Raw genomic sequence first — 14,490 nt, 5'->3', positions numbered from 1 at the left:
ATTGAGTGACCTCAGCTGGCTCCCACGGGCAGCACCGTCACACTGCCGCTGTGGGGAGAGAGTGAGGAGAGGTGGAGCTGGGGGGAGGGCTGGGAGTCAGGACTCCTGGGTTCTATAGTAGGTTATAGTAGTGGGGGTGGGGGGTCCATTTGTTACTGGTACTTTCTGCAGTTTCTGTGGTGGGCTGAAACATGCCGAGTTGCTCGCGGCTCTGTCTTCACGTTCACCCCTGCACGTCGTGGTGAGAAACAGGAAATTCAGCATCTTGCACGGCCGCAGCTTTTGCAAAGGTGGCAGCAGGTGGGGCTGGGGGGAGGGGGGACCAGGGGTGAGTTATAATCAGCTACAGAAGTGTCGGAGTTGGGGGCACGTGCGACGCACAAATAACTGACCACGGTTTCCGTCCCATGAGCTGGAGTCGATCTCCAGGCGCTCAGCTTGCAGAGCCAAAAATGCTTCTAGCTCTCACAGGTGCAAAGAAATCTCTCTAACCAGGGGCTGGTGGGACCCATGCCTGAGTCTGCAGAGAGCCTGAGACAATTGCTCTGAGAGGGGGGGGCTGCCCCATGTGTGATCCAGGCAGTGATGGGAGTGGGCTGGCTCGGGGGGGGGGGGGGGTCTAACCTCCTAGAATTTTACTTTCCACCCAAATTTCCAATTTCTCACCTTTTTCAGGAGAAAAACAAGTGTTAAAATATTGATGGAAAATTTGTTTTCTGAACTTCTGAACTGGGAGTGCTTTAAATTCCACCCAACATCCCTTTCTCGTGTAGTTTGAGACGGGGTGAACAGCCTTATTTTCTAGCCTTCCATCAACTCCTCTTCTCTGTTTTAATCTCTCCTCCTACACCGAGTCTAGACCTACAGTGTTTTCAAAACAAACACATTTGCACTGGGAAAATGTCAGACACCTGAAGAAACTCACCCCTTTCTTTCTGCTAGAACTTTCCTCTTAGCAAGGTGTGTCATACAGTCACAAGACATAGATATATTTACGAGTGCAGATATGTTTTTCAATAACATTGATATTTATGTAAGGAAAAGAAAATATGTTCCATAAATGCAGCTAGCACTGGGGTGGAGCATACTGTGTCAGCTATTATATATAGATGTAAACACACACACACATATACGCAAATACACACACACACTTTTTGTCCACAGGAAAACACATCATTTTCCATAATGATTTTTTTCTGAAAATATTTTTGCTAAAGAGAAACATTTCCCCCCAACGTATTTTCCTTTTTAAAATGATACCGTTTTTGTCAACAAGACTAGTTCACAAAGATATTTTTTCGTTGAAAGCTATTTCTGAATGGAAATAACATTTCCCGGGACAGAGTTTTCATTAAAAATGCTTTATTTAAAACATTTTGAAATAACATTTTATCACAAGCTCTTGTGCTCCAGAAATGTTTGACTGGATAGAACCGTTTTAAAATAAGCTAAGGGAAAACCTCTGGGCCAGATCCCAGCCGGTGTCAAGCGGCCGCGCCTGCACTGAGCTCAGTGGGGCCAGGTACTGAGCTTCTGGAAATCCGTTCCATTGAAGGCAGAAGTGCTACGGCCGACTGATCCCAGCAGAGATCTGGCCCCATTGTCTTGGAGGGAGCTATGGCCAATTGACTCCCTTGCCGCTTGTTTCTCCTGCGCTCGCTCTCGCCTCTGCTGTGTTCTCCTTGGGTTTCTGTGTCTTCTCCCTCTGCTGCTGGACAGGACAGGACACTCTCCTGCTGCTCCGTCAGCTCTCCATTCGGCTGTCGGATGCATGGACCGCTCAGGGAAGCTTCTCTCTGCTTTTCTCTCCTTCTCCTCACCGTCCACTCGCTCTCCACCTACCCCTTGGCTGTCTGCTGACACACGGGCTTTTATACCGACCTGTCAGGACTTTCTTGCACGACAACTGCCCACATTCCAAACGGTCCGTTCTAATTTTAGCCTGCAGCCGTTGTTTACCTCAGAGTTATGATCTGCTGACCTTTCCCCTACTTTGGTTTTCCCGCCAATTCGATTTTTTAGTGCTATGGGATCTGCAGCTTCAAATGAGGGCCTGACTCTTGCTTAATTAAAATGGAAGCCAGGGATACAAAATGGAGTCTGGGGAATTTCTCTGGTATCAGCATCATCCACTCAGGTGTTTGACCTACAAGTTATTGCACGTTGTTTCTCACGTTTAGCAAAAAGGGAAGCAGCTTAGAGGGTACAATAAATAAGTCTCAAAATTCAGGGTCAAGAGTTCATCAGTTTCTGGTGCGTTTCTCAAGTGAGTTTGGTCTCCATATTTTTCAAAGGGGAAGTGTATTTGTTTCATGACTAGAGAGGAACTGACTGATTTGCGAACACTTCAGCTGTGTCTGTAACAACCTGAGGTTCCAGGAGAGGAGAAGTGGAGGGGAGGCCAGGAGGCCACAGCTGTAGCTCAGAGTTTGAACGGTCTGACTCAGATGTATGGGAAGCCAGGGGCTGGGATTGGCTCCGCACTTCCTGGACGTGGGCTGAGAGATGGGCAGGAAGTTCCTCGGTCACTACAAAACTGAATTTGAGCCTGAAGGGGAAGCTAACGTAAATTGTGGTGAATCAAAATTCTAGTGAAACCCTCCAGTGCCACTGGGTTATGGCCCCACTGGGGACTCATTTCCTGGGGCTGCCGGCCCCATCCCTGAGCCATTCACCTTTCTTATTCCTCAGGCAGACGAGCAATCCCAGGCCCATGAAGACCAACCCCAGCACGGAGCCCCCGACGCCAGCCACCATCTTGCGCCTGGGAGAGTCAGTCTGTGCTTCTGTGAAAACAAGAGCACGGGTGGTCCGGGCTCAGCCCAGCTTCTCCTTCCCTTTGTCACGTCCCCGCTCTCTGCCCCTGGGGTGGGGATGGGGATCTGACTCAGGCCCATCCCCTGAGGGGGCTCCACAGAGCTAGGGGTGCCCCTGCGGGCTCAGGCCTTGCCCCACACTCAGGGGCTCTTATCCCAGTGCACGATGAGGGGGCCCCGCAGGCTGATGTGCTCCACCTGGCAGGTGTAGACGTCCCTGCGACGGGGGGTCATCGCCAGTATCACCAGGATCTGGAAGGTCCAGTCTCCGTTGTGGAGCAGCTCTGTGGACACCACCCCGGCCGTCTGTTCCTGCCTGTTCAAGAACCACTTGATTAAAACCCCGTCTTGGGACCAGGGTCTGCTCCCACCCCTCTGACCCCACCTGTCACTATGTCCCACCCCCACCCTCTGTCTGATCACAAAGCAGGACTGGGGGGAGGGATAGCTCAGTGGTTTGAGCATTGGCCTGCTAGACCCAGGGTTGTGAGCTCAATCCTTGAGGGGGCCACTTAGGGATCTGGGGCAAAATCAGTACTTGGTCCTGCTAGTGAAGGCAGGGGCTGGACTCGATGACCTTTCAAGGTCAGTTCTAGGAGATAGGATATCTCCATTTATTTATTTATTTAAAAGAGGAAACCGGGCAGGTCAGAGCCCTGGCTCCCAGCCCCCCTGCTCAAATCCACTTCCCCTCCCCAGCCAGGACTGTTATTATCGCTGTGTTACCGCAGGGCTGAGGAGCCCGGTCATGCCCAAGACCCCCTTGTGCTCGGTGCTGCCCACCCTGACCCTGTTCCCTCAACATCGGCTGCAGTCCCCGCTGCTCCCCGCACCCCGACCCCACTGCCCTCAGCCTTGCCCTACCCCAGATCTCCCCCGCAGTCTCCCCCTGCTCCCCCGTCCCAGTCCTGTCCCCCTCAGTTCCGCCACCCTGCTTCTCCCAGTCCGTCCCCACACACCCACTGACACCCTCGACCTCCCTCCGCCCCAATCCCACTGCCTAGCTGGACCCACCCCCGTCCCACTCGGGACGTGCAGGAAAAGCCCCCAGAGACCACGACACCGCCCCCCCCCCCGGGACGTGCACCTACCCCAGGGGATCAGCAGGCTCCGGCCCCCCAGGCTGCTGTGCTGCACCCGGCAGGCGTAGCTGTGCCCGGCGCCCGGCCCCACGGCCAGGGAGCTGCGCAGCTGGTAGGTCAGGTCCGCGTTGGGCAGGATCCCGCTGGAGTTCAGCCGCCCGCCCGGCCCCACCTCCTCCCCGTCCTGCAGCCAGGCCACGCAGACGGGCCGGGGGTAGAAACCGGTGACCCGGCAAACCAGCAGTAACGGCGCGGGGGTCCCGGCTGGGGGAGGCGCTCCGGCAAACACCACGGCGACCGGCCGCTCTGAGACAGGAGGAGAGAGACGGGGCGGGGGAGAGGGGATGGTTCAGCCTGAGCCTCAGGGACTCACTAGCCAAGCCCAGCTCCATTCCCCGGGGTCAGGCGTTGGCCCCGCTGTCCTGGCCAGATCCTGCAGTTACCAGTGGTGAGGGAATCCCCTTCACTTCGTGTCCTAAACTGCTGTGCAGTGCGGCCATGAAATCGCTCCACCCCAGATATGACTGCATTTGTACACCAGGCAAGAGATCCCTCTATAAATAGCCTCCTACCCCATCCCAGAGGGAGCTACATATGAGAGAGTGGGGAGTAGTGTTGCTTCTCCAGTGACTCTTTCCCGTAGCAGACAAAGCTCTTTGTCTTATTGACACAAGTTGTTTTCAGGAGACCTGGGTAACGAAGGGGTCTGGAAGAGGAAGGTCAGGGGGGATGAGGACAGACCGTCTGGAGGTCACCGGGGCTAGGGCGGAAATAGAGAGATGTTAGGTGCAATGAGGATGTTCGGTCACCAGATGGCAGTGGGGTTGAGGGGCAGCCCCGGATGAAGTGCAGGACAGGTTCCAGTTACTGTTTAAAGCTGATTTGTGCTCTAAGAGCCACATGCAAAATCCGATTGGCTCGAAAACTGCTGCGAGACATCGGGGCCTGAGGCAGAATTTGTGGTGCAAACTTGGGATCACTTCGTCAGGGGGCTCAGGGCGTGACACACGGAGTAACACGGGAGAGCGGGAGAGGCTGCAACCTCTCTGAGCCCCAGGAGCATCTGTCCAAGCCCTGTCACCGAGCGGTGCCTGCGGCTGTGAGCTGTGATCACACGGCCGGCTGTCACTCTGTCGTGAAATGCACCTGCCCAGGCAGATTGCCGTGAAACTAGCTCTCCCCCAGCAAGGTGCAGGAGAGCCTTTGTGGTGCAAATTTGGGGGCAGGGCAGGTGGGTAAGGGGTTTCTGAGAGAAAGTCTCCCCCGAGGACCTGCTTTTAGTGCTCCAGCATCAGACACCCAGCGCAGACCCTGGGCTGAGCAGCTGAGGAGGCGTGCTGGGTTCTGTCCCATCCCCTGGGGCAGCGCTGGCTGGGAGGGTGATTGTTGGGTTATGTCCATTTTGTATGTTTTGTATAATTTCAGGATCCCATGTTGATTTTCAAATGGAGTTTGTGCCCATGTGATCCAGCTGATCACAGTGTTCCCGCCTTTTATTTCTCCTCAGAAGGGGTAAACAACTTCTGGATGGAACTGGTTTTTACCCCCTTTTCCACAGGGTTTCCCAGAAGGGGTTTTCTGCTCCTTCTCTGGGGTTTCCTGCTCAGGTGCTGTCCATCTGAGTGACAGTGAGGGTCTGACTTGCACTCACCTCCCCATCCTAGTGGTAGAAGGGGGCTCGGGTTTTCCTTCCACAGCTCTGTTTCTACTCTGCCATCACCTGCAAGGAGAAGAGAAGGCCAGCCAGTCACGTCCCACTTACCATCCTCCACCTTCAGCTGCTGTCCTGTTTATGGGGGTAATTTGGGGGAATCACCGTATTGCATAATTTGACTGTTTACTCCCTCCTTTTCTTTGCCCCATTGGGTGCACCAATCCCTCAATACACTTCATTTGTTTTTCACCTTATCACGACTGCCTCCTTGTTAGTCAAGGTGGGAGGGACCCTTCATGGGAAGATCAAACCTACCGGATGACAGATGCTGGATAGGGATCTAAGGAAACAGGAAGCATAGGAATCTCTCGCCTTATCCCACTGTGACGTTGCACTCTCTATGATTTTATAGATATATGCTAATGAGTGAATATAATGTAACTGGAATATGCTTCATGCAAAAGGTCTCTTGTAAGGTATCATTACAAAGCTTATAATCTACTGAGTGTGGTCGTCCTATTTGTATAAATGTATCACTTGTGTATCTGAAACCAGAAATATGAAATATAACTCTGAGAGCCTATTGTAATTATGCAAAGTGTGGGCCATTAATGGTGGTTTGGAATCTTGATGGCTCCCATCAACCAGGACAATTGACTGTGGATGACTCTGTTTGCAGGCAGGCCTTCCTGTGACTCAGGCTGGGAGGAATGAAGGCTTGAAGTCTTACAGTGACATGTGATCATGTCACCTGAACTGGAATCCATCTTTAAGCTGGTATCTTTCCATTGAGAAGGAGGGGTGGGAACCCAGAGAGGGACAAAGGATTCCCGCCTTATGCAAAAGATATATAAATGGGTGGAACAGAACAAAGAGAGGAGCCATAATGAGGAATCCCCTAGCTACCACCTGAGCTGGAACAAGAGCTGTACCAGGGGAAAGGATTGTGCCCAGGCCTGGAAGGTGTCCAGTCTGAGGAAAAAACTTACTGAAGCATCTCTGAGGGTGAGATTATCTGTATTCAGTTTGATTAGACATAGATTTGCGCATTTTATTTTATTTTGCTTGGTGACTTACTTTGTTCTGTCTGTTACTACTTGAAACCACTTAAATCCTACTTTCTGTATTTAACAAAATCACTTTTTACTTATTAATTAACCCAGAGTATGTATTAATACCTGGGTGGGCAAACAGTTCTGCATATCTCTCTATCAGTGTTATAGAGGGCGGACAATTTATGAATTTACCTTGTATAAGCTTTATACAGGGTAAAACAGATTTATTTGGGGTTTGGACCCTATTGGGAGTTGGGCATCTGAGTGTTAAAGACAAGAACACTTCTGTAAGCTGCTTTCAGTTAAGTCTGCAGCTTTGGGGCAAGTAATTCACACCCTGGGTCTGTGTCGGAGCAGACGGGCGTGTCTGGCTCAGCAAGTCAGGGTGCTGGGGTCCCGAGCTGACAGGGAAAGCAGGAGCAGAAGTAGTCTTGGCACATCAGTTGGCAGCTCCCGGGGGGGGTGTCTGTGATTCAACCCGTCACACCCACATACATTTCTTTGCCTTTCTGTCCTTTCCTCTAACAGTGGGGGAGGCATTATCTTAGCTCTGCATTTCCTGCGTATCCCATTCTTGTGTTGGGTGTTTCATGCTTCCTAGAGGGGTCAGTTTTCAACGTTCAGGTAGGACAGGTCAGGTGGCACCATGAGCAGCCTTCCCCCTCCTCTGACAAAGACCTTTGGTCGGGCACATGGACATGAAAGACCATGAGCCTACGGTCAGGGGCTGCAACATGGAGCCTTTCCCCTCTAGGGTGCACAGGCTACAATCTGGCCCCAGAGCAGGGGGACTGGCTCATTGGGGTGGATGGGGGCAGAATGAGGGTGCCCACACGAGGGCACTAAAACTTTCCCAGGTCTTAGGATTGCAGCTCGAGCCGGTGAGAGTTACATTTTCAGAAGGAAGCCATGTGCTTTGTGCTGCACATACACGGGGAGGGGAGTGGGATCTAGTGGTTAGAGCAGAGGAGGGTGGTAGCTCGGATTCCTGGGTTCTCTCCCTAACTCTAGCAGGTTATAGCCCCCCAGAGCCAGCCCACCCCCATCACTGCCTGGATCACAGTCGGGGAAGCTCCCCCCTCTCAGAGTGACCAGCTCAAGCTCTCTGCAGACTCAGGCGTGGGTCCCACCCGCCCCGGTTTGGAGAAATTTCTTTGCTCTCGTGAGGGCTAGAAGTATTTTTGGCTCTGCAAGCTGAGTGCCTGGAGATCGCCTCCGGCTCATGGGACGGAAACCGTGGTCAGTTGTTTGTGCGTCGCACATGGCCCCAACTCCGACACTTCTGTCGCTGATTGTAAATCACCCCCCACCCCGTCTGCTGCTGCCTTTGCAAAAGCTGTGGCCGTGAACGTTGCTGAATTTCCTGTTTCTCGCCAGGAGCTCAAGTGCAGACAGAGCCCCGAGCCACAGAAACTGCAGCCATAGCAAATGGAGGGGCCCCGGGGTGCTACACAGATCCCCTGCAAAATATCGGGGCCCCTGTGGTGCCAGGTGCAGCCCAGATCAGCGCTCTTGTTATGCCAGGCTCTGCCCAGACCCTAACTGAGCAATGGCACAGGGATCTGGACTCCTGGGTTCTCTGCCCCACGGCTAGCGGAAGAGTGGGGTTGAGAACGTTTGAGTGGGGGGGGGTGAGGGGCTGGGAGCCCGGACTCCTGGGTTCTCTCCCCTGCTCTGGGAAGGGAGTGGGGGCTGGGAGCCCGGACTCCTGGGTTCTCTCCCTTGCTCTGGGAAGGGAGTGGGGTCTAGGGGTTAGAACAGGGGGTGCTCAGAGCCCGGACTCCAAGTGACAGTTGGCCCCGCCCCCTCAGCTGATAGTGGGCTCATGCCCCTCCCCCTTCAGGTGACATTTGGCTCCTGCCCCTCAGGTGACAGTTGGTCCCGCCCCCTCCCCCCGCTCGCGCTCTCAGCGGCCGTTGGCGCCTCGCGACACTTCCCCGCCCGTTTCCCGCCCTTTTTTATCTCCGCGAGTTCTCGCTAGGGCCGCCGCGGCTGAGTCAGCCCAGCAACTAGTGACGCTCAAACACGACGCCTCCTTCTGATTGGCGGTCCCGCCCGAGCTATTGATGGAGAGGGCGGAGCCTGGGAGCGGCAGGGGCCGGGGAGGAGAATAAGGAGGCGGGGCCACAGAGTGGGAGGGGCTAGGGAGCAGGAGTGTGGCTAATAGGAATGCAGACAGGGAGAGGGGGGAGCTATTGGGATGGAGGGGGAGGGGCTGTTAGGAGGGAAGGGGCTATAGGGAGGGGGCGGGGCTATTGGGAGAGGGAGGAGCAAGGAGGGGAACGGGCTATTGGGAGAGGGAGGGGCAAGGAGGGGGAGGGGCTATAGGGAGGGGGAGGGGCCATTGGGACACAGGGATGAGGGGGCAGTGGGGGGGGGCTCTGCCCTCCCTTCTGTTCTGTCTCGTCCCCCTTCTCCCCCATCTCCCCCCGTCACTCAGGTGCAGCCCCTGCGGGGGGGGCCAGGCCCAGCCCCACGGGACAGGACCCCGCTGCGGGGTGGGGGTTGGGCAGGTTTGCTTTCCACCCCCCCAAGTCTCCCCCCCCACACACACTGCACCAGGCCAGGTTTGGGGTGCGGTGCCAGGTCAGAGGGGGCAGCTGGGGGCAGGCGGAGCCCCTGGGCAGGGTGAGGAGGGGGACGCTGACCTGTAATTTTGGGGCCACCCCCCACCAATTCGGGGCCTAGGTCCCTGCCTGGTTTGTCTGTGGGTGAATCTGGCCTGAGCGGGGGGGCTCTCCCCGGGCAGTCAGGGCTCCCCATGGCCCCAGGGCGGCGCTAGGGGCTGTGCTTCAGGGAGCAGGGCGGGGGGCAGCAGGGGGCTCTCCCTGGGCAGTCAGGGCTCCCCATTGCCCCAGGGCGGCGCTAGGGGCTGTGCTGCAGGGGGCGGGGTGGGGGGCAGCAGGGGGCTCTGCCCGGGCAGTCAGGGCTCCCCATGGCCCCAGGGCGGCGCTAGGGGCTGTGCTGCAGGGGGCGGGGTGGGGGGCAGCAGGGGGCTCTGCCCGGGCAGTCAGGGCTCCCCATGGCCCCAGGGCGGCGCTAGGAGCTGTGCTGGGAGCAGCGGTACCCCAGGCTGAAGGAGATGGAGGGGGCGTGTCACACACACTGGGAGTCGGGACAGGCCCTGGTTCTGCTCTTGCTGCCGGGGATCCCCTCCCGCACTGCCCCCGCTCCCCGACTCACTCTGCCCTCATTGGCTCGGGGCTGGCAGCTGCGGGGACAGAGCTGAGCAGACACAGACAAAGGGAGAAGTTGGCAGAGAGGTTCGCGCCCTGGGAGGAACCAAGAGCACATGTGTGCAGCTCTGGGCCCCTCGTCCCGCTGCCCTGACGTCTGCCTAAGCCCGTTTTCCCCTGCCGGGATGCTGCTCCCTCTGCTGCTCCTGCCCTGGGCATGGGGGGCTCTGGACGGTAAGTGGGGACCCCCCTGACTTTTTTGCTACTGGGGGGGGGGGGGTGATGTAATGCCAGGATGGGGCAGCACCACGCTGGGCTAGTGATCCTTGCCGGGGGTGTAGGAGGAGGGGGGAGGCGGCTTAGGGGTCAGCAGGGAGCGTTAAGGAGACAAACTCATTAATCTCTCTCCCCACCTGCTTTATTCTCCATATGTTTTCTCTCCCCTCCCCACAGCCTCCCCTCCTGTCCCCACAGGGTCTCTCACCCTCCGGCTGCTCCAAACCATCATCTTCCACAACGCCAGCTCCACGGACATGGAGGGGACGGCCCTGCTGGGCGACCTGGAGACCCACTCCCTGGACTGCAGCACCTGCGAGATCCGCTTCCTGCAGCCCTGGGCCCAGCAGGGCCTGACCCTGAAGCAGTGGCAGGACCTGGAGAAGTTGATCTATAACAATCTGTCCAACTTCATCCGTATGGTGAACGATCTGGTTGAGGATGAAGGAGAGGGCTGTGAGTATGGTGCAGTCTGAGGGGTCCCTTCCCGCACCCACTGGGGAGCTGAGAACTGACACGCTCACAGCAGCAACTGAGTGTGTCCTGACAGGGTGGATCGGGGGCAACACAGCCAGTCCCTGGCCCTTAGGCTGAATGGAGCCAGCGTCCCCTAGAGGGGAAAGGCCCCGCATCCCATTCTCCACCCCACTGAGCCAGTCCCCCACTCTGGGGCCGGATTGTAGCCTGTGCGCCCTAGAGGGGAAAGGCCCCATGTCCCAGCCCCGACCCTAGGCTCATGGTCTTTCACGACCATGTGCCCTACCCAAGGCCTTTGTCGAAGGAGGGGGAAGTGGAAAGGAGGGGGGAGGCTGCTCAAGGTGCCACCTGTGCTGCCTGAACCATGAAAACTGACACATGGGCAGGAAATGCAGAGCTGAGCTAATGCCTCCCCCACCCTCCCAGCGAGCGCTGCCCCAGGGCATGCGACAGAACCCAGCACGGCTCTGCTCAGCGGCTCAGCCCAGGGTCTGCGCTGGGTGTCTGATGCTGGAGCACTAAAAGCAGGTCCTTGGGCGAGACTTTCTCTCAGGAACCCCTTAACCACCTGCCCCCAAATTTGCCCCACAACGTCTCCCCTGCACCTTGCTGGGGCAGAGCTAGTTTCAGGGCAATCTGCCTGGGCAGGTGCGTTTCACGACAGAGTGACAGCCGGCTGTGTGATCACAGCTCACAGCCGCAGGCACCGCTCGGTGACAGGGCTTGGATGGGTCCTCCCGGGGCTCCGAGGTTGCAGCCTCTCCCGCTGAGCGAGTGTGTGACTCGGTGTGTCACACCCTGAGTCGCTGCTTAGGAAAGAATCCCTCGCAGAGGTGTGAACTGTCTGTGCGCAGAGGTGCCACTGCCCGGCGTCCCGCTCCACAGACAGAACCAAGGCCTGGGGACTTTTGTAACCTTGGGAAGCCAAACGTGTCCTTGCTACCGGTGCAGAGCCGAGCTCAGGGGAGCCCAGGGGTGTAAGTGTATTGAGGCTCAGGGCCACAGTTTTCTCTAGAGCATCACAAATAACGTTCTAAATAATTAAGCATTTATTTGGGACGGGGTCTCTATCTCCGGATCCCCCTGATAAAGTGACCCCAAGTTTGCACCTCAGGCCTGGATGTCTCACAGCGATTGTCGAGCCAATCCGAGTATGCATGTGGACGTTAGAACACTGAAAAATCAGCTTTAAACAGAACCTGCAACGTACCCTGACCTCGAGCCAGGGTCTCCCCACGATCCCACCACCATCTTGTGGCCAAACGTCCTCATTGCACCTGACATTATGCCTTTATTTCCTCCCCCTCCCCGTCTCCCTCTTTCTGCCCTCTCCCCCCGTTCCGGTGACCCCCTGCCCTTCCTGTTCCAGACCCCTTTGTTATCCAGTTCACCGAGGGCTGCGAGCTCCACCCCAATGGCACCTCGAGGCGATTCTGTGATGCTGGGATGAACGGCGAGGACTTTGTCAGCTTTGACACGGACAGCGGCAAATGGGTCGCTCGCCGGGGGGATAAACTGACTCTCAAAGCCGAGGAGATCCTTAACTACAACCAGGTTGTGGCCATCACGCTTCAGTTTCTCCTGAGAATGACGTGTGCCAATCAGATCAAGAGCTTTGTCCAGCATGGGAAAGAGTCTCTGGAGAGGCAAGGTGAGGCTGGACACCACTCCCCGCTCGCGGAGATGCAGCCACCTCTGGGTTGGGGCAGGGGGCTCGTTATACAGGGCCCCCTTGCCTGGTGTACAAATGCAGCTATATCTGGGGTGCAGCACAGTAGCCATTTCATGGCCGCACTGCACAGCAGTTTAGGACAGGAAGTGAAGAGGGATTCAGTCACCAACGGTAACTGCAGGATCTGGCCAGGACAGCGGGGCCAACGCCTGACCCCGGGGAATGGAGCTGGGCTTGGCTAGTGAGTCCCTGAGGCTCAGGCTGAACCGTCCCCTCTCCCCTGCCCCGTCTCTCTCCTCCTGTCTCAGAGCGGCCGGTCGCCGTGGTGTTTGCCCGAGCGCCTCCCCCAGCCAGGATCCCCGCGCCGGTACTGCTGGTTTGCCGGGTCACCGGTTTCTACCCCCGGCCCGTCCGCGTGGCCTGGCTGCAGGACGGGGAGGAGGTGGGGCCGGGCTGGTGGCTGAACTCCAGCGGGATCCTGCCCAACGCGGACCTGACCTACCAGCTGCGCAGCTCCCTGGCCGTGGGGCCGGGCGCCGGGCACAGCTACGCCTGCCGGGTGCAGCACAGCAGCCTGGGGGGCCGGAGCCTGCTGATCCCCTGGGGTAGGTGCACGTCCCGGGGGGGGGGGGGGGGTCGTGGTCTCTGGGGGCTTTTCCTGCACGTCCTCAGTGAGACAGGGATGGGTCCAGACAGTGGGATTGGGGCGGAGGGAGGTCGAGGGTTTCGGCGGGTGTGGGGATGGACCGGGGGAAGCAGGGTGGAGGAACTGAAGGGGATCCGACTGGCATGGGGGGAGCAGGGTAGGGGCTGAGGGGAGCCTGAATGGGACAGGGTAGAGAGAGCTGTGTGGAGTGGGGCAGGGGAGACAATGGGGCTGGGCTGGGGAGGGTCGGGGGGTTGGGGAGATGGGAAGGGGTCTGGAGGGGATGAGACAGAGGGGAGCAGACTGCGGGGGATGTTGAAGGAACAGGGTCAGGGTGGGGGGCTGCAGGCAGTGGGTCGGGGGTGGGGAGAGCAGAAGGGGGCTGCGGGGGAGGCTGATGGAACAGGGCCCACACTCCTGTCCCCGTTCCCAGCACGGCACCCCTGTTTTACAGAGCAGAGCAGGCCCTGGGGCCCCGGCCTGGTCGTGGGCATCACCCTGGGGGTTGTGGCCATAGCCGCCGTGGCCGTGGTGCTGTGGCGGAGCAGACACAGGTGAGTCCTCTCCCTCTCTGGGGTGGGGGTGGGGGACCGTTACACCCCATAACCCATCCCCTCTGCTCTCTCCTTCCAGGGGCTACCAGGATGTTGGACCAGGGGAGTCCAGTCCCTGAGGGGGCATCACCGGCCCGGGCGTGGGGATCGGCCCCTCTCCTGGGGACACGGACCTTGGGGCTGGATCTGTGCCCGACTCCAGAGCTCAGGGCCCCAGGACTGGATCGGGGCCCTGAGAGATCGGGGCCCGGGATGGGGGGTGGGATTCTCCTCCCTCTGGGACGTTGGGGGCACGTTGGACACTTGGGGCACTGTGGAATCGCTGGGGTCCAGGATCCGCAGGGAGCCTCTTCCATTCAATAAACCCTTCAGGAAGGGGCTGCCCAGTGGACCCCACCGGGGGCTGTAGGAGCCAGGGTCTGGGTGCAGGGGTCAGACACAGCTACGTACACAAAGGGGGTGGGCGTGGGTGGGGGCGCATGGGAACCAGGAGGGCCCTGGCAGGGCATCCAGGCGGAGCTGGGGTGCCCGGGAAGCAAGTGGGTTCCCCGTGGGACATAGGGCCAGCTACCCACACGGAGCCCTGACAACACTCTGGCCCATGGGGCACCGGGGAGGCCGCTCCAAGTTTCTGGCTGGGCTGGGCTGAGAGCTCCTGGGGGCAGGGACCCTTCAGATCTGGGTGTGAGGGACCCCGTGACGGGGTTTTACCGCTCAGGGATTGAAATCAAGTGGTTCGAGAACAGGCAGGAGCAGACGGCCGGGGTGGTGTCCATGGAGCTGCTCCACAACAGAGACTGGACCTTCCAGATCCTGGTGATACTGGCGATGACCCCCCGGCGCTGGGACGTCTACACCTGCCAGGTGGCGCACATCAGCCTGCGGGGCCCCCTCACCGTGCACTGGGGTAAGAGCCTCTGAGTGTGGGGCAACCCCTCAGCCCACAGGGCACCCCTATCTCTGTGGAGTCCCCTCAGGGGATGGGCCTGGGTCAGATCCCCATCCCCACCCCGGGGGCAGAGAGCGAGGACGTGACAAAGGGAAGGAGAAGCTGGGCTGAGCCCGAACCACCTGTGCTCTTG

At 58.1% G+C, this 14,490-nt stretch overlaps 2 protein-coding genes across 2 annotated transcripts; one reads left to right on the top strand and one right to left on the bottom strand.

The window, feature by feature from the left end:
• Window positions 1-223: 223 nt before the first annotated feature.
• LOC135888122 (HLA class II histocompatibility antigen, DQ beta 2 chain-like) lies at window positions 224-4,290 on the bottom strand. The gene is made up of 5 exons (XM_065415928.1): window positions 4,272-4,290; window positions 4,071-4,204; window positions 2,966-3,128; window positions 2,676-2,786; window positions 224-306 (listed from the first exon to the last, which is right to left on the bottom strand). The coding sequence occupies exons 1-5, from the start codon at window positions 4,288-4,290 to the stop codon at window positions 224-226; spliced, it is 510 nt and encodes a 169-aa protein (XP_065272000.1).
• A 5,609-nt stretch (window positions 4,291-9,899) lies between these two features.
• LOC135888279 (antigen-presenting glycoprotein CD1d-like) lies at window positions 9,900-13,527 on the top strand. Its single transcript, XM_065416086.1, has 6 exons — window positions 9,900-10,017; window positions 10,237-10,515; window positions 11,906-12,187; window positions 12,517-12,813; window positions 13,309-13,408; window positions 13,488-13,527. Exons 1-6 carry the CDS (start codon window positions 9,900-9,902, stop codon window positions 13,525-13,527), a joined length of 1,116 nt encoding a protein of 371 aa, XP_065272158.1.
• The last annotated feature ends 963 nt before the right edge of the window (window positions 13,528-14,490 follow it).

Source organism: Emys orbicularis, chromosome 13, assembly GCF_028017835.1.
Source record: "Emys orbicularis isolate rEmyOrb1 chromosome 13, rEmyOrb1.hap1, whole genome shotgun sequence".
Classification (NCBI taxonomy): domain Eukaryota; kingdom Metazoa; phylum Chordata; order Testudines; family Emydidae; genus Emys; species Emys orbicularis.
This window is presented reverse-complemented; position numbering and strand designations above follow the sequence as displayed.